Source organism: Miscanthus floridulus, chromosome 9 (assembly GCF_019320115.1).
Source record: "Miscanthus floridulus cultivar M001 chromosome 9, ASM1932011v1, whole genome shotgun sequence".
Taxonomy (NCBI): Eukaryota; Viridiplantae; Streptophyta; class Magnoliopsida; order Poales; family Poaceae; genus Miscanthus; species Miscanthus floridulus.
Genome location: NC_089588.1, coordinates 118637609 through 118657036, shown reverse-complemented (window position 1 = coordinate 118657036; position 19428 = coordinate 118637609). Strand labels below are relative to the sequence as shown.

At 41.3% G+C, this 19428-nt stretch overlaps 2 protein-coding genes and 1 long non-coding RNA gene across 3 annotated transcripts; all 3 read left to right on the top strand.

Annotated features, from left to right (window-relative positions):
* Positions 1-1070: 1070 nt before the first annotated feature.
* On the top strand, positions 1071-4490 carry LOC136480712 (uncharacterized). The gene is made up of 4 exons (XM_066478177.1): positions 1071-3160; positions 3254-3341; positions 3655-4304; positions 4409-4490. The coding sequence occupies exons 1-4, from the start codon at positions 1071-1073 to the stop codon at positions 4488-4490; spliced, it is 2910 nt and encodes a 969-aa protein (XP_066334274.1).
* Positions 4491-8104: 3614 nt separating this feature from the next.
* LOC136480710 (uncharacterized) lies at positions 8105-11450 on the top strand. The gene is made up of 9 exons (XM_066478176.1): positions 8105-8322; positions 8789-9210; positions 9311-9379; positions 9457-9582; positions 9675-9934; positions 10479-10694; positions 10780-10872; positions 10950-11051; positions 11133-11450. Exons 1-9 carry the CDS (start codon positions 8105-8107, stop codon positions 11448-11450), a joined length of 1824 nt encoding a protein of 607 aa, XP_066334273.1.
* Positions 11451-14587: 3137 nt separating this feature from the next.
* On the top strand, positions 14588-15793 carry LOC136482768 (uncharacterized). The gene is made up of 2 exons (XR_010765196.1): positions 14588-15008; positions 15554-15793. It is a non-coding gene; the product is annotated as an uncharacterized lncRNA (long non-coding RNA).
* Positions 15794-19428: the final 3635 nt, after the last annotated feature.

Sequence of the window (19428 nt, the reverse complement as noted above, 5' to 3'; positions counted from 1 at the left end):
ACGCGAGTGACGAGTACGTCGAAGCGAGTCGTCGAGTTCACACATCAATCAGGTGCTCTAGTTCAATCTATGTTTGACAAATTGCTCCCAAGTTCCTTTGTTAATCTTGATGTATCATCTATGGCAATTATATATTTAATCAATATTCAATTATCTTTACCTCCAATTTGTATTCTTCAGAGTGCATACGTGTAGTTAGGGCATTGTGTTATGAGAGTTGAGACTATTTATTAGGGGATAATCATTATATCAAGTTCTCAACTAGGTAATTTATTGAATTGTGATTTTAATGTTGAATCTAGTACAACATATTTTTTTCATGTTCCTTTTTTAAGATAATATTTGTAATTTGTTTGATAAAAATTCCCTTTCGATGCATTAAAGTTTATTTTTTGTATTATATAGTAATATAGTAAAGGGCTCATTTTTTTAAGCTTCACTCCAGGTCATCAGATTGACAGGACCGGGCCTGTATGCATGCATTATTGCAAGATCTTTCATCATTGCCTTTTCCCTATCTCTGATATAGTTTATAATGTCGTGATCCCTTCAATTAACGTGCTGCAGGAAAGCCTTGTGACATTTGGAAGATATAATTAATGGCACATGATGATGATTGGAGTTGGATGCTGTTGTCTCGGTCAACCGATGAGTGGCAAGCAGGACTCGAGAAATTTATTGATACTATTTTTGAAGGCACCTATGCATCAGAAACTGCACCGTGTCCATGTTCAAGGTGTCGTGGAGTTGTGTACAAAACAAAATCCGAGGTTCAAATGGACTTGCTAATTAAAGGGTTTGATGAGAACTTTGTCAAAGAGAAAGGTAACGCTGGCATATTTTTGAATGATGATAGGGATCTGAATGTAGGCCCACCAGATGATGCATCATCCGCCAACAATCTGTTGTCCGCATTAATTAGGGGTGCGACCAGTGGCAATACCAATGAAGAGCCTTGTGAGAGTGCAAAGAAATTCTTTGATTTGTTGAAAGATGCGCAACAAGAGTTGTGGCCAGGCTCACAGCTTACCAAGATATCATTCTTGGTCAAGCTCTTTCAGCTTAAGTGCATGGGTGGATGGAGTAAGGAGAACGCAGAGCAAACACTTAGCCTATGGAGAGATACGCTCCCCCCAGGACATTGTATCCCAGACACTATCAAGAAAGCACAGAAGATTATCCGCGACCTTGGCCTCACATGCATTAAGATCGATGCTTGTGTGAATGACTGCGTGTTATTTCGTGGGTCGTTGGCTGATATGGACACGTGTCCAACATGTGGTGAGAGTAGGTGGAAGAAGGACGACACAAATTATGATGAGATTGGCGAGTCTAGCGGAAGTGGTGGAGCAAAGAAGCGCACTCCTTGCAAAGTTCTAAGGTATTTTCCACTTACTCCTCGATTGCAAAGATTATATATGTCAAAGGAAACATCATCATTGATGCGGTGGCACAAGGAAGAATTGGTTAGTGATGGGAAAATGCGGCATCCAGCAGACTCATTGGCGTGGAAGCACGTGAATGACAGGTATAAGTGGTTTGATTGTGATCCACGTAATGTTAGACTGGGACTTGCATCTGATGGCTTCAATCCGTTTGGGATGTTGAATGTTAATTACACTTGTTGGCCCGTGATACTGATTCCTTATAACCTGCCTCCTTGGCTGTGTTTGAAACAACCTTATTGGATGATGTCGATGTTGATACCTGGGCCTAAATCTCCTGGAGTGAACATTGATGTATATTTGCAACCTCTGATCGATGAGCTACATGATCTATGGGTTAATGGAGTTTTAACATGGGATGAGAAGGAGAAGAAGAATTTTACTCTACATGCAATTCTGCTGTGGACAATTAATGATTTCCCCGCATATGCGATGTTATCTGGTTGGAGCACAAAAGGTAAGTTTGCTTGTCCTTATTGTCACAAGCATACTGATTACTTGTGGTTAAAACATGGCTCAAAGCATTGCTACTTGGGACATCGCCGATTTCTGCCCGTGAACCATAAGTGGCGAAGGAACAAGACGAGCTTCAATAACAAGGCTGAAACTAGGGAAGCTCCAGTGCCGCTCAGTGGTGACCAGGTGCTGCGGGACTATGAAAGTTTCCAGCAAGTGACTTTTGGAAAGGATACAAGGAAAAGGAAGCAACGTGACAAAGAAAATAGGTGGCACAACTGGAGGAAGAAGAGTATTTTCTTTCAGCTTCCTTACTGGAAATCATTGCTAGTACGACATAATTTGGATGTCATGCATACAGAGAAGAACATATGTGAGAGCTTACTGGGGACTTTGTTGGAGTTACAAGGTAAATGCAAGGACAGTGAGAAGGCTCGACTTGATATGCAACATTTTGGTATAAGGCCAGATCAACATCCAGTGCTCGAAAAGGGTAAGTACACCTTGCCACCAGCGCTGTACTCTCTAGGTAAGGATGACAAGGAAATTTTGTGCAAATTTTTACATGGCGTCAAGTTCCCTGATGGTTATGCCGCAAATATTCGGAGATGTGTGGACGTCAATGGTTGCAAGCTTTCTGGACTTAAAACTCATGACCTACACGTAATCTTGCAAAAACTTTTGCCTTTAGTGGTGCGCAACATATTGCCTGAAGATGTGGTGACCCCATTGATGGAGCTAAGTAGGTTCTTTAACTCACTGTGTTCAAAGGAGCTGGAGTTTTCAGAAATTGAAAAACTGAGCACTTCGATTAGGGAGACCCTTTGTCGGCTGGAGATGATTTTTCCACCGGCTTTTTTTGATATTATGATGCACTTACCAGTTCATCTTGCTGACGAAGCTAGACTTGGAGGCCCGGTTTGTTATAGATGGATGTATCCAGTTGAGAGGTACCTTCGTACTCTTAAAGGCTATGTGAAGAACAAAGCGCGCCCTGAAGGTTCAATTGCAGAGGGGTATATATCTGAGGAGTGCCTCACATTTTGCTCTCGTTTTTTTGAAAATATTAGTACCAAGCTTAATCGCCTAGAGCGTCATGAAAGCGCCACTGCTAGTGAACCACCATCTAGGCTAATTATATTTGGGAGCCTTGACTACAGTAGGAAAGGAAGTACTCTCGAGAAAGTTTCTGATATTGAAATGCATAGGATGAGGCATTACATATTAACCAACTGTGACGAGGTCACTCCATGGATAAAGTAAGCTATATTTTAAATTGTTTTTTTATGGTGGTCATGAATGTTTAAAATATATATGTAACTAATGAACATATTTTCAATTGTTGTGGATAGCGAGCATATGGATGAGCTGAAGAAAATTAGCTCAAGGCATGTTGATAAAAGACACAAGGAGGAGTTTGTATCATGGTTTGAGCGTAAAGTGAGTCGTCCCTAATATATTTATCCATATTTTATTTCTATAGTTTCCACATGCTTCTTCTAAATTTATTAGTCCGTAATAATAGCTAGCCACTTTGTCGGTTTATTAGTCCCTAATATATTTTTAAAATGATTAAATGCAGATCAGCACATTGCGTGCACAAGGGAAAATAGATGACATGATTTATTATCTATCTCGCGGTCCAGACCCTCGGGCTCGTGTGTTCAACAGGTGTTTCATAAATGGCTTCCTTTTTCGGGTCTCTTCCATAGAGAATTGCTTAACTACTCAAAATAGTGGTGTATTCGTGAAGGGCGATGCAAATACAGGAAACATGGGCTGGTATGGTGTGCTGAAGAAAATCATTTGCCTTGATTTTCATGGTGACAAGGAAGTCATGTTGTTCCACTGTGTATGGTTTGATGTCCCTGCAGCTAGTAGTAGCAGATCGAGAGGGTACAATAAGGATAAATATGGGGTCATCGATATTGATATCACACGGTTTAGGTATTCAGATGAACCTTACATCCTGAGCACACAAGCCGAGCAAGTCTTTTATGCGAGAAACATAAAGAAACCAGATTGGTGCACTGTTCTTAGAGTGCAGCCTAGAAATCTCTTTGCCATGCCTGAAGCAGAAGGCATTGACAATATGGGCGAGCTCGATCTGGACTCAGTTGTTGTAGGAATGGAAGATATGAATGTTCAACAACAAAATGAAGATGTCACAGCTTGGAATAGGTCTGGCCTTGATGGGGCTACTGTTGATGCTTCTGTTATTGAGCATGCTATTGCAACAGCCATGCCTGAACCTGAGCACGATGACCTGTTTGATGAAGACGAAGACCCAGATGACACTTACATTAATGACGGAGTCATCCCTCCATTTAGTACTCTGGGAGAAGATTCTGATGATGATTTTTTGTCTAAATTTTTCTCAAGCAATAGAGGCATTGGGCTCCTGTTTGTTCTTGCTGCTTGCTGCGTGTGTGTTCTTGCTGCTCGTTGTTTGTGTGTTTATCATTTTGCAACGCCACTGGATGTGTAACAGTTGCAAATGGTTTCAGGTTTGCTGCTGCAGCGGCTTTACCTGAAGGTGTTACAGAGTTCATACTTGCTTTTGTCGATAATACTTGCTATTGTCGATAACACTCCTTACCCTTTATCGAATGTTTTCCTGTGGACACAAACGAACATTTTCGATCATAGATTTCTCTATTTTCTATCGCCACTGCATAGAGTAGATAAGATTTATGGACATGGCTTTATGCACCACCTCCTCTATCAACCTCAACGACAACCAAAATTGTCCAGCATGTGCTCATCCTGATTGACCAAAAAAAGCTGCAGCAAAGCTATCTGCACTTCACCTCCTGTACCAAAAAAAGGCATCTGCACTCTTGTGTTCTTGATAGGATGCATGTAACACCTGATTCACAACTGCTGAACTGCATCCTTTCAGAGCATGCATATATGGAACGGCAGCTATGGAGCAGCAAAGGAGAGCAAAATAGCACAAGTTTAATACTGCTGATATTTTTGGAGTTCCAGGGATAACCCCGGCCCATTAGCATTGCTATTCATACCAGAAATAGATTCAAGCGTTACAGCACCAACATGGCTCATGAACCCTTCAGTTCAGATACAAGGAAAAGAAAACTACCACCATCAACTAGCACACAAGAACACTACAGCTACCTGACACTAGATGCCACAAAAAAAATTGCTCAATGATGAACATTATCATCACACATAGTGAAAAAGGGATCTGCCGCCCAGGTTCAGAGCAAGGTCTTCAAGGTATCAAGCATGTCCTCCATCAGGTAGATAGGTACCACTCGCCGAGATCTTCTCCAGGCTTAAGGCTAGCTTCGCCAAATTGGTCAACACGACCTTGTATTGTGCCTGGTGACCGGACATACGGCATATTAGTTCTCAGTTTCTGAGTATTGTTGAGATGGATCGCCATGTTTGCTGCATACATACCTCGCTACCTGCCATTCTGAAAACATGCTCCACATTTTATCAGCATACTGCACATATTCGTCAACACAACATGTTTTCTCTTACTCAACCAAAATTCAGCAACAGCGATTCAAAGTCATTGACTCTATTCAGATTAACTATGACAAAACCATAAAAATCGACAAAACTCAGGTGCAGAGGTTGGAGTTTTGCAAACATTCGAAGACAGAAGGTTCCCAAAGCAGGCCGCACGAACCAATGAACATAATACCTAGGGTTCTAGCGACAGAAGGTCGGCTACGATGGGGGGCGACGTTACCTTGCGGTTGAGGTTGTAGCGGTGCCATTCGGAGCGGTAGTGGAGCCGCTGCTGCTCCTCGTCATCGAACCCCGCATTGCACGCGTTGCAGGTGACCGTCGACATCCTCGCTCAGCTCCCTCCTCTCCGCTCGCTACGGATTCAGCTTGTTCCGGCGAGCACGGGCGGGGAGGACTCTCTCTTCTCTCCTTCTCCTTCTGGTGCCGCTTCGCCTTGTATGCGGCGGCGCTTTGGTGGTGAAGAGTTGGGGGAAAGTGGCGGTGGGGCGGGGAAGAAGGGGGAGGAGGAGAAGTAGGAGAGGGCGAGGCGGCCGCGTTTGTTCCACTTCTGGGCCGGCCCGTTAACAAAGTGTGTTGATTGTTCCACTTCTGTTGCCAAAGCTTGGTTCTTTAGTGCCACCTCGCCAATTCGGAGATGCAAAACTCAGCTTAAAAGCTGAAGCTGCCAAACCACACTGAACTTCTCATATCAAGCGCTATTCCGAAATTGTTACTCTTCTGGGCTAGTTGAGGCCGGTAGCTTTGCTGGGCTCCCCGTAGGGGTTGAGCTTGGCGCGGCCGCTGGTCCTTGGCTGGCCCACTGAAGTACCAACTTTTTTGTTTTCTAATTCTATGCTAATCGTTCCAACTTAATTTTTTTAAAACATATTTCTATCGTTTTGTTTTCTAATTATATGCTAATCGTTCCAACTTAATTTTTTTTAAACACATATTTCTATCGTGTCCAGCTAGTAACTAAATATCATATTCCATTTTTTCCTAATTCTATTATAATCATTCCTACTGACTTTACTTTTTAAAAAAACATATTTCTATCATGTCCAACTAGTAAATAAGTATCAAACTCCTTTTTTTCTAATTGTATGCTAATCATTGCAACTGATTTTTTTAAAAACATATTTGTATCCTGTCCAACTAGTAACTACGAATCATATTCCATTTAGTGGCATATCGTTTTGCCTGTCTTCCTATGTCAGTGATGTCGTACCGAGCGTGCCACGTCGCCTAGATATGTGATATGCTCCTTTCGAGTGTTGTCTTATGCCATCGAGTGCCTAGCTCATCGTCTCCAACTAGTCACAATTTGTCCCATTTCATTCCATGTATAACATCGTTGTGGTGTAGTACTCAGTATGCCATGTCGACTAGATATTTGTTCTGGACCTTTCAAGTTCTATGTCTTATGCCATTGAGTGCCTACCTCATCGTGTCCAACGAGTGCCACATCTTTGACTATGTTAGGTAGATGTTGTGTCATATGTAACTAGGATGCCACGTCGAACAACAACTTGATATGTAGTCTCATCCTTTCAAGTGTCATGTCATATGCTACCAAGTGCGATGTTGTATGCCACCGAGTGCCTCATCATGATCATAGGGGCACGTCATTGCCTATGTCTCATCCATTGAGTGGCACGTCATTGCCTACTTCTAGTGGTACTACTACTTCTGCAGTGGTGTTGGTACCCACGGTGAAACCTTATAGGGGGTGTAAAGCAGGCTTGGAGGACTTTGTAATGGGCTTGTAGTGTGACCCTGCGAAGCACCTAGGTATCGTCGGTTCCTCCCCCCATACCTGCCTATTCGTTTCCCCTCCCCAAAATTAGATCGCGATCCGTCCAGGAGCCCCCGACGCCGCCTCCATGAGGACTTTGTAATGGACACTGTTTAAGAAAAAGACAAATGGGTTAACAGAGTTTTGATCTTTCCATATGTTCTGTCACAAATTTATAATTTTCTTTTTACTTATAACATAAGTATAAACATTGTTTCCGGTGTAGAAATAAAAACACCTATAGTCTGGACAAAAAGCTTGTTGAGTTGCTTAGTGGCTTCTTACAAAAATGCTATGATTATATTCGTTTTTCTTTCAAAATCAAAGAGACATTCTTGTCTAGTTGTATTTTTTCTGCTAAGTTTGCATAACTAGAAAAGAGCAAGTAAATTTAGCATTAAATAAAAAGAACAACTGATATAATCATATAACCCCAAATGTCATTTTTTTCAATTTCTTCAGGCATGTCTTGCAAGTCCTCTTGTGTGTGAGCGTGCCTCCTTTTGTTTGGCATACCAAAAAATTCACTCCTCTCCCGCCTGTATCTCCTCATTGCACTGAGGACGAAAATCTCCACAAAAATCTTCAACTGCCGCGCCTAAAACTTTTCGCACCCGCCCAATCTCCCTGAGCCAAATCCGCCGACGGTGGCCTATTGCCGCCCCTCTGGCCTCTACGACTCCCCTCCCCCACGCCTCCTGCTGCGGCCCCTCTGCGACGCCTCCCATCGAAGTAAGACCCTTCCCCATTGACATACCCTCCTCCCTTCCCCTGTCTCCCATCTGCCTTCCTCAGATCCCCTCCCCTTCCCGTCGACCCCTCCCTCTCCCATCGGCCTAGTCTACAGAGTGAGAAATCAACCGCGCGTATCCCTCCCCCTCCCCCAATTAGATCGCGATCCGTCTCCCAGGACCGCGTGAGGGCCATGAAGCCACCGCCTTCGCCACCTTGGTCCAGGACGCCCCCAACATCGCCTCCGTTGAGGATGCCACTGGCAACGCCTTCAGGCAGGACAACGCTTCGTTCACAGGGCATCAGCGCCAGCACAGACTCCACAGCCTTGGGTACCCATCGCCATCGATATACTGAGGCCACCCTCGAAGTAGAAGATGATCTTGGGTTCTCTTCTCCATATGTCCCCAGGTACAATGATTAATTAATCTAGGTTTTTTGATTCATATTTAATCTCGCATCACAACAAATTGTGAGGGGTTTAGGGTTTTCAAGCATTTGTTGCTTGCATATTTTGGTCATGATAAAAAAAAGATGTTTAAGAAAAGGCAATTACTTGCTCGGTATTTGTTTTGCTTGTCTGAAATTACAGAAAGTAAACATGTCTGTTTCGATTTAGGAATACAAAGTCTGAGATCATTTTCTATGCTTAAATATCAATGTTTAACTACACAAAAATGTATGGATGTAGTTAACCTTTTTCTGCATCAAGCATTGAATTTCTCATGTTGCATGTGCCTGCTCTATAATGGGATTACAGAAACCATCTAAAATAGAATCCTGAATTCAATGATATTTAGTTCCATTACTTATATATATGTAATACTTTACCTTTTTTATTCTTGTTTATTTATCAACCATTGTCCTATTTATGCAGTGGCACGGGCGAAATGTGGACTCTTTATGTTCATTGCAAGAATGGACTTCCAGATCAGGATTATGTAATGTTCAAATTGGAAAGGCCTCATATAAAATTGTCAACCTTGACATCTCTTAAGGACCAGCTTGGGTATAATGCCCGGGACTTCTTGTACTACAAGAAGCGTTGTGGAAGAGATGTTGCAAGTCTTCAGCCCCTCGATTTTGTCAGACATGCAGAGATTATGCTACAAGACAATGAGAGTGAGAAGGAAATCAGATTAGTACTCTCAAAGGAACAAGAGACAGCACAGCAAGTTAGCATAACACCCCTCAAGCGACCAAGGCAGCAGCTGGAAGAAGATGAGCATCCGTTTATGTATGATCCTTTTGATGCATACAAGGACTGGCTAAAGAAGCTACGACCGGAACAATCCAAAAGTATATCATCTATGTTTTTGCATATGTTTTCGTATTAAGCAAAATCTTAGCACCTTTATATAAACTACACCTCATCTTACAATTTTTTGGTGACTAACAGATTTGAAGGATGACACTAGGCACACGTACAAGGAATTTTTAAGGATGAAAGGGGACATTCCAGAAAATAGTAATTTATTTTCCTTCTTCAACCAATGTTGTTTAGTACTAATTTTTTTAAAACTGAACCTTTAACCTTGTGTGCAGTGGCATTTGTCGAACAACGTGACACCGATGCAATCATAGATGAAGACGACGAAAGCAATGGAAGCAATGCGACACCACCCTCAAATAGGCCAAGCCATGCAAGGAAGGCAAGAGACGAGGGAAACGGTTTGTGATAATGCATGTACTTTTAATATTGGGTTCACATATTTTAATTGAGAACTACTACAGCTCAAGATTGTTATTGTCTTTTTTGCAAGGACATGGCTCCAATGAACGCAAGAAAAGAGGTCGTGGCACTGTTAAAGGATTAACAGTAGGCAACAAGAGAGTTAAGGAACGCATTCACACACTCCCAATCGAATTTTCAGATAGCCGTGGAGGACCCATTGGACCGAATACCCGTGCATTTGTCGATGAGGTCGTTTTATTTACAAGGCAATGGGCCCCACTAATTGGAGTAAACAGTTGGAAGGATATAAAGGAAGAAGTCAAACTAGAAATTGCAGAAGAGATACTGGTATGATGTGTACTATTTTTTGTTAAGGAACATTGCTGTTGCTCTTTTACTGTCCAAAAAAGTGAGTACATTACTAAGCAAATTTGCTAATAGAGAACATGTAGCTAAAAATCAGTTAGAAAATGTCATACGCCCTCAGCCCTTAGTTAGAGAAGAGGTTCTGAAAAATCTTTGGATTCACATGCCTCTCCTCTAGTTAATTTAGATGCCAAATCAGCTTAATACTCCAGAAGCAGTAACATGCATGTCTTAAAAACATCTATTTTTTAGTATGGACCAGACATTAAAATTGGATTCCAGAAAGATCAATGTTAGAACCCACTCCGTTGTGGAATCAGCTTAATACTCCATTTGACAATATTTGTCCACACCGCCTAATATTTGTCCACACTCTTGATTAGGTCCAGTGAACATAGTTCTCAATATACAAAAATATAGTCGACACAGTTCTCAATACACAAAAATATGCATGTTGGAGACTAAATGCTACAGATTTTGCCAAGCTGCAAAACACAAGTTTTCATTGCTTTTTAATTGTAAACAGCTTAGGTGGAACTTCATCAACATTGATGATGTGGATAAAAGAAAAGAGAAAATATGGAAAATTGCCAAGGAGCGGTACAGAGGATGGCGATCTGATCTGAGTGCCACATACAAGGCTTATAATAGTTATGGTGAGAGGATACGAAATAAACCCGAAGAAATACACCTTTTTGAGTGGCACTACTTGCAGTTGTATTTTGGATCTAATAAATTCAAGGTCAGTGCTAGTAAAATCTACTTTGTCAAACAAAATTGATGGACCAAAGTTACATTGTTACATACCACTTGTTCTCATTCTGCAGAAACTTAGCAGCCAGAACTCCTCCAACCGTCAGCAGCAAAGAACCAAGCATGTGATGGGTTCAAAGAACTTCTCACAATGTAGCTTTGAGCTGGTAATCATTAGATACACTAATCTAGTCCTTCCCTTCTATGATGCAATACTTGTGTGCTGAATTTTTTGGCATCCTAGAGAGACCAAGAAACTGGTGAAGAGCCAAGTGATCTTCTTCTTTGGAGGACCACTCACACAAAACATGGCGCATGGTCAAATCCTGTATCAGCTTCAGTATATGTAAGTAAATGTTTCGTCAACCTTTTTTATAGCTGCTGGTAGTGTCAAGCAACTCTTTACAGGTTCTGTTATTTAATTTAGGAAAATGCAACCATGAAAATTGGTGAGATTGGATTAGAACCTGATAGACCAACACTTACAACTGTTGAGGAGAACATAATTTTCCAGTCATGCTACAAAGAAACAACACAAATCAAATCATCCAAATTACATGGGCATGGATATTTGGCTACGTATCGAACTCGCAGAGAACTTATGAAAGAGAACCTTGAAGTACATGCACGTGCTCAAGCTGCAGCTAGGGAGAAGAGCATTGCTTTAGAAGCGGAGGTTGACAAGCTCAAAGAACAGATTGCGCAAGAAGCTGCAGAAAGGGAAAGGGAGAAAGAAGAAAAATAGGAGGAGGATGCAAGAGGACCTGGAAAATGCTAAGATAACCTTAAGAGAAGAAATGAAGCAAGAATTCCTTAATATGCTAGCGCAGCACAAAGAAGGAGCTATGATTATGGTATTAGAATAATTTTTTATCCTTTGTACTCTTGATAATCTTATGATTGTGATGCCTAATCTTTCACCCCCAATATTTGTATGTATAGAGTACCCTGCAAAACAATGCCAGTACACAAGTTGCACCAATCATACAAGAGGAAGATGAGACCGGTGGACATGAAAATGAAAATGAAGATGGGTTACAGGAGGTAATGACATTATTTCACTATGTTCCATGTACCTTGAACTATACCTAAAATAGATCAAACAACTTGATGTTTGTAGACTCAGCCTGGAAGCGTTGTCACCGTACAAAAAGGTGCACCAGCACCTACACGCTCCACTAGAAGTATTGCACCTCCCTGCAGAGCTCTTTTCAACGAAAACACTGCAAATGTGACTGCATCGAAGACATATATCACTTCACAACAGCTGATGAATAGGACAAGAAATAATCCCAAAAGGAGGAAGGTAACAACCAGCTAATTGGAATCTAAATTCTTGCATGATTTAATGAAATTTTATCAAATGTGACCTTCCTTGTTGAACTAGGAAATGTAGAAAATACATTGAACATGCGTGCTGAAAACTGCAGCTTGTGCAGGTTTGATTGGGTGAGTTGTTCTGAGTAGTAATCTACCTTTTCTGTGATACTTGATAATACAAAAGTTGTAGAGGGTTTAGAGATGTTTGTCGTCGTGAAAGGTCATGATTTTAGACCTAGAGAATTAGAGTTATGAATTTTGAAAGTAGCCGGTCAGGTTTTGACCTTGGTCTGGACAACAGTGGGTGTTTGTGTTTTTTGACCATGATAACAGCAGAAAGGTGCATGGTCCAGCCCAGCCTAACCCAACCCATCTCGTGCCTACATCATGATATGATCTTCGTTTCAATGCAATGTTTCTCCTGCCTTTTTACAACAATTGTTTTCTGGTGATCGATATGTTCCTTGTGCTTCATTGTGATTTAGATTTGGGTACGTTCGATAGCATCGAAATCGTTAGCTATTAATATTAATTATTCCTACTATCTCTATCGCATCTGGTTCATATCTCGCTGTTACCCCCTCCAGTACTGAAAGTGCCTGATTTGGTTTGTATCGTCAGTTGACAGTGGCTGATTTATATGAAAACACAATATTTGGTGAATGATTTCATTGTATCTGTACAAATTCCAGTACTCTGTATTACTTGGGTGAATCACATGGCCAAGCACCTGTGTCTACATATATATTGTTGTAGAATATATAATACAATCACATGGCGACCTATTTTGAGCTGCGTATGGCTGAATAACATATTTTGGAGAGGAGTGATGTGCTTATGTAGTACTGGATGGGAGTGTCCCCTGAATTTTGCATTATGATGAAGGAAGTATGCAAACAGACATTAGGTATAGCATTTGCTCTTGTATAAAAACAATTAATCCTGTATAAGAATAGTGTTATTTCCTATAAGAAAAAACATTGGCTATCTCTTGCCTAGATTGGAATCTTCGGTTAACAGGCTAAGCAAGGCATCCAGAAGAATTGACTATGGCAGGAGTCCAATGTGCTGCCAAGTAGAGAGCTCATAATAATAGAGAAAAAATGTTCCTGTATTATGATTGCCAATAGAGTATATTTTATGATGATATCAAACTTTTCTTACTACTCACTTTCTAATTTTTAAATGAAACACTTAACATGGTTTTTAAATGGAGTAATATTAACAGTGCTGCTTTTTTCTGTTTGACGTAGCTTCTTATGTGATCACACTATTAAATATGTAAACAGGAAATGTTGAATATTCTACCAAAATACCAAACTACAAACACCTTTGTTCAGTGTTGCTTTTCTAGATTGGGTGAATAAGGTAACAACAATTCATAGGGCTTTCCATTTTTAAAATGTTTTTTAGTATTCATGTGAATTTCCATTGTATTTTTGAATAATTGTAGTCCTCTATGAGATTTCTGAAACTTGACTGCAAAACAGAACATCTTGTCAATAATGAGAAATTGAAGGATGGTGCATCTGCTATGCATCTTGCTCTTCCCTGTAATAAGGCAGCAAGGGCTCAATTTTTTTCAGATATCATCTGATCCTATAGCCAGTATGTACTGGCTGAGGTTGATGGGCTCAAATGCTAATCATTCACCATTTGCCACTTTACCACTCCTTGATTAGGTATGCGCAAGACCAGAGACTTAATTCCTAGTGCCTAACTTCTGTTTTTTGCCAGTGTTTTCAAGCTTAAGTGTGCTCCCTTTACTCTGTTCTCTTTTTATTATTCAATTCAGTAGCATGATGGTAGGGGAAGTGGGGTGTATGACAATGCTTGGATAGGTAACCATGATTATTAGTGGCTAATGCCTGTTGCTAGGCTGAATTTCTCTATGCCAAGTAGCTTCTGGTAACCATGACATTAAGTTGTAGCTGTCACACTCGCACCTGCACCAATTGCTACACATCGCCGACCTCCAGCTCTCCCCTGTCTCTCTATTTGCAGTTATGAATTTTGAAAGTAGCCGGTCAGGTTTTGACCTTGGTCTGGACAGCAGTGGTTGTTTGTGTTTTTTGACCATGATAACTGCAGAATCTTATTTAACAAATAACTAGAAAGATGTAGAGAATTTCATGGGCTTTCCGTATTGTTAAAGAATATAATTTTTCGTTGTCTACAACTCAAGTTATGATTTTTCTAATCAACTAAACTGTTGCTGCCTTAAAAATTCAGAGAAGGCAGCTGCTACTGTAACATATGCAACGCCTTCAGGCAGGATTGCAGTAGAACTTCAACTATGCAAAATCTTGGTTGATGGCTTTTGTATATGAAATTAGAAATTAGAACCATTTTATATCTTCATCTCTTTACATTTGAGCAAAATTTAGTAAACTTAATATTGTTCTAATATCCCAATCATATTCTTTTGGCAGTAGGTGGACAAGGTTTCAGTGGGAGGCTCATAATCAAGCGAGGACATAGCCGAGGAGATGACATGTTGGGCTGCTAGGAATTTCTCAAGTGCTGCATAGATGTTAGGAAGTATGCCAATAAGCACCCTCTCATGCAGAGGCTGGGGGTGGTTGTCCGACTATTCATGAAGCAAGCATGGCTAATAGCCAGTACTCGTTATTCAGAGTTCAAAATGACTTTGATTGTTCTCTAATTAGTAGTTGCAACTCAATGCATGCTGGTCCTCTACTTTATTGGATACATAGATATATCAAACAGCTCAAATTGCAATGTTTGAACTTATTGAATTAGATGAAGCACAATTTTTTGTTACTCAGATATAGAAACAGCTCGATTTAAAATGTCAGAACTGACTACTCAAATGCTTGTCCTTTTGTGCTTGTACAGATAGATGCTCTATGCTACCTCCCCTACTTGTATTTGTTTTTCACACAGTCGCTTCTTCGGACACACCAGGCATAAAGGAAACTTGTAGCGGTCTACAATAGCAAACTTTGAGGAGCTGAAAAAGGTAAAAGAAAATTCTTGTTGATCTTTCTGTCCGCATGCATTCGACCTTTTTATACCTTTTCCAATGTGTGTGTGTATATATATATTCTGTCACATAATCCTTTGCAAGAACTGAAATGGATTGGTGTGCCATCAACATAATATGTTTAGTTACAAATTCAAGGGTTGGATTGGTTCATAGCAGCTGATGAATAAAACAAGAAATTAGAAAAAGAAGATGGTAATAACTACAATATGTTATCAGACAACCTTGTGCACAGTTCTTATAATGTCAAAATGTCTTTTTGTGCTGTATTTCATCATTAATGATTTGTATGCGGCTCCCAGCAGGAGGTGCTGTTCATTGAGTACTTGCTGTAGTACTAGGCTTTGTAATTTTTAGTTCTACTTTTGCTTAATTAAATTGACAACACTCATTCCATTTTGCTTAATTCTACTTTTGCTTAATTACAACCATATTCTATCCAAATCTTCATCTCTTTACATTTGTGCAAAAATTAGTAAACTTAATATTGTTCTAATATCCCAATCATATTCTTTTGGCAGTAGGTGGACAAGGTTTCGGTGGGAGGCTCATAATCAAGCGAGGACATAGCCGAGGAGACGACATGTTGGGCTGCTAGGAATTTCTCAAGTGCTGCATAGATGTTAGGAAGTTTGTAAAAAGTTGTCAAATAATGAGTTAATTGTACACTCGTTTATGATTTTAGCTACTATTTCATGGGTTTGGCAACATATTGAATGATTAATTATAATTAATATATGTGGGTGCAATTGCTTTTGATATGGTTTATTGATTTGCAATGATGATTTATTAAACCAAAATTAAATGTTACTAGCGTTGCAATAAAAGCTATACCTACGAGCCGTGATGCGTGGCAATATGTTGTATGGCAACAGACTTATTTACGTTGCAAATAATACTATTGCCGCGGCATGACTATTGTTGCAATAACAATTAATCTTCCGCAACGAATAAAATTGCGTGGCAAATTCTACTTTTGCAACGGCACCGAGGTCATGGCAATAATGAACGGTATATCGCAATGAATAAAATTGCGTGGCAAATGATACTGTTGCAACGGCAACGCGGCCGTGGCAATAATGAACGGTATCTCGCAACGGATAAATTTGCGTGGCAAATGATACTATTGCCACGCCAAGACAAGCGTGGCAATAATGTATACTCTCTCGCAACGATTACATTTGCGTGGCAAATGATTTACTTGCCACGGCACAACGGTCGTGGCAACAACACCTTAAGCAACAAAATTATAGCGTGGCAATAAAAATCTATTGCCACGCTATCGCTCGTTGTATTTACCACCTCTCGCTACGAAGACGAACGTGGCAAGTGCTCGTATTGCCACGCCAATGAATGTTGCGATAACGTCCTATTGCAATGCTTGCCAACGTTGCAAGAAAAGCTAACTCTTGCAACGCCAAACTAGCAACGGTTGCAAGTTCTTATTGCAACGTGACTTTTTGCAACCATTGCCAACAAACACGATTTCGTGGTATGAACTATCTTTTGCAACAAAATTGGGCCTATTGCAACATTTTCTCGTCGTTGCGCAAGGGTTAGAAGTTTGTAGTGTAGAATGCATAGCATACCTTTATGTGCCATGAAAAACCCCATACTAGTAAATTCACCGGGAGGTAGCATGTCAGCTTCTTATTGGAGTCCCTCCGCTAGTATTTCCTTAAGGGGGGTAGACTTCAAAGTGAAACCTATTGTGTTGAGAACAACGGGAATTGATCTTATTCTGGGTATGGATTGGATGAAACAACACCGAGCAGTGATTCAGTGTCAGGAGAGATCTGTTGTTGTGACATCACCCAATGGAGATAGAATTTGTGTAGAAGTGGTAGTGCAATCTCAGCCAATGGCCACTATGAACTAGCTGGATGGTGATGCCAATAAACAAGATCGTGTTGTGGAGGAGTTCCCGGATGTTTTCCCCGATGACTTGACAGGTATGCCACCTGACCGTGACATTGAATTCATTATTGAATTATTACTTGGAACTGCACCAATAGCTAAACGTCCATATAGAATGAGGGTTAATGAATTAGAAGAGCTTAAGAAACAACTAAAAGAGTTGCAAGAAAAAGGTTTCATACGCCCTAGTTCTTCCCCATGTGGGGCACCTGTGATCTTTGTGGATAAGAAGGATGGTACCCAATGGATGTGTGTGGATTATCGTTCACTTAATGAGGTTACTATCAAGAATAAATACCCTTTGCCAAGGATTGATGATTTGTTTGATCAGTTGAGAGGAGCCTATGTGTTCTCCAAGATTGATCTCCACTCAGGTTACCATCAGCTAAAGATTCGAAACTCGGACATACCCAAGACAGCATTCACTACACGGTATGGCTTGCATGAGTATACCGTTATGTCTTTTGGATTGACCAATGCACCTGCATACTTTATGTATCTGATGAATAAGGTGTTCATAGAGTTTCTTGATAAATTTGTGGTGGTATTCATTGATGACATACTGATATTCTCCAAGACTGAAGAATAACATGCTGAACATATAAGGCCGGTCTTGCAAAAGCTTAGAGAACATAAGTTGTACGCTAAGCAGAGCAAGTGTGAGTTTTGGTTGAAGGAGGTCTCTTTTCTGGGTCATGTTGTCTCCAATGGTGGAATAGCAGTGGATCCAAGCAAGGTGCAAGATGTATTGAATTGGAAACCACCAACCAATGTAAGTGAGATTCGTAGCTTTTTGGGATTGGCTAGATACTATAGGAGGTTCATTGAAGGTTTTTCCAAGCTTGCTAAGCCTATGACAACTCTATTGGAAAAGAATTCTAAATTTGTATGGTCTGATAAATGCCAGACAAACTTTGATGAGCTAAAGAAGAGATTGACTATAGCTCCAGTGTTGATTTTGCTAGATTTAAGCAAGAACTTCTCTATATATTGTGATGCATCTCATTTGGGCCTTGGATGTGTTCTTATGCAAGAAGGAAGAGTGGTGGTGTGGGGGTACGACCCCTAGTATCCTCAAGACAAGACATGGGCCGCACCATCAGAGGTGGCCCGGTCCACAAGATCAAGGCATGCACGGCGCTACTCGACGTGCAATGCAAGCTATTGTATAGTACCAAATAGGATACTTTACTTGTAACCCTGTCCCTCCAGACTATATAAGGAGAGGCAGGGGTCCCCTAGCGGACATGATCCATCTAGATCTATCTACTGCATCTCAATACAATACACCAAAGACACAGAACGTAGGGTATTACGTCGATCAGACGGCCCGAACCTATCTAAATCGTTGTCTCTGCGCCTTGTGTCACCATCCAGTTCCTGATTACGCGCACCCCCACTGACAAATCTACCATCGCGGGATACCCCTTGGTGGACTGCCAATGATATTCTATCGATAGTTGGTGCACCAGGTAGGGGTGTGTGCTTGATCCATGGCGAGCCAGATGGACCTCAAATCAACAGCGCGTTCTCGTCATCAATCTCATGGAGATCCATGCCGGTCCACGACGACGATTCATCGCTGGCTACATCAGCCCCCGCGACCACAGATCCGATCTTGGAACCACCTCCGAGGTCACCTTCATCAACAACTCGCCGCCTGCTTCCTCGCTACCAGAGGAGGCAGATCAACAACGACAATCTAATCGTATCCATCGATCGGGTCGGTCTGAAACTCGTTGATTGCCTCTCCATCGCTGAATTGGCTCTGGACACTATGGTTCAGCGCCAACCACCCTCCGATCCAGATCTATCGGAGGCTGCTCGGGAAATTCCAGGGGTTACGGCCCTACCCTTCGGGTTCACCAATGCTGCCGCCGCTTACCAACAAGCCCTGAGGGGCAGATTCACCGACCAGGTTGAAGACGTCCATCCTCTCGCCGACTAGATAACGCCATACGTCGCCGACTAGACTTTCTGCCTAAAGCCAAGTCACGTTTTAATATTCTTCTAAATATTCTCCAATCTTTGTTAATCGTCATAATGTTTCTCTAGGCTGTTTTCTCCATGTTTGCTCTCCAAATGATTTACCGAACCCCTGAACAGTCCAGTTGATGCTCGGATGCCTCCAGAGACGGTCCTGTTTCTGGCTCCTCTCTACACGTGCATGAGCGTCTGCCCTCTGCATTATGGGTGGTCAGTAGTGGGTCCTTAGCGACGCCTGTTCCTCTAACATGTGCACGGGCTCCGTGCTCCACGTTATGGTTAACAGGCTAGCTAGGGCTGGAGACTCAGCTGCACACTAACTGTTCGGGCGGTTTATATTAAATACATCTTCACACCAACTGATTGTCAAGCTACATACGCCATTTTTTTCTCCAGAGTTCATTTATTTTTACATCATGTACTACCTGTTCTACATGTTTGTGTTGCAGGATCATAGTCCAGGTGATCGGACCACCTGGTGCTCGGACTTCTC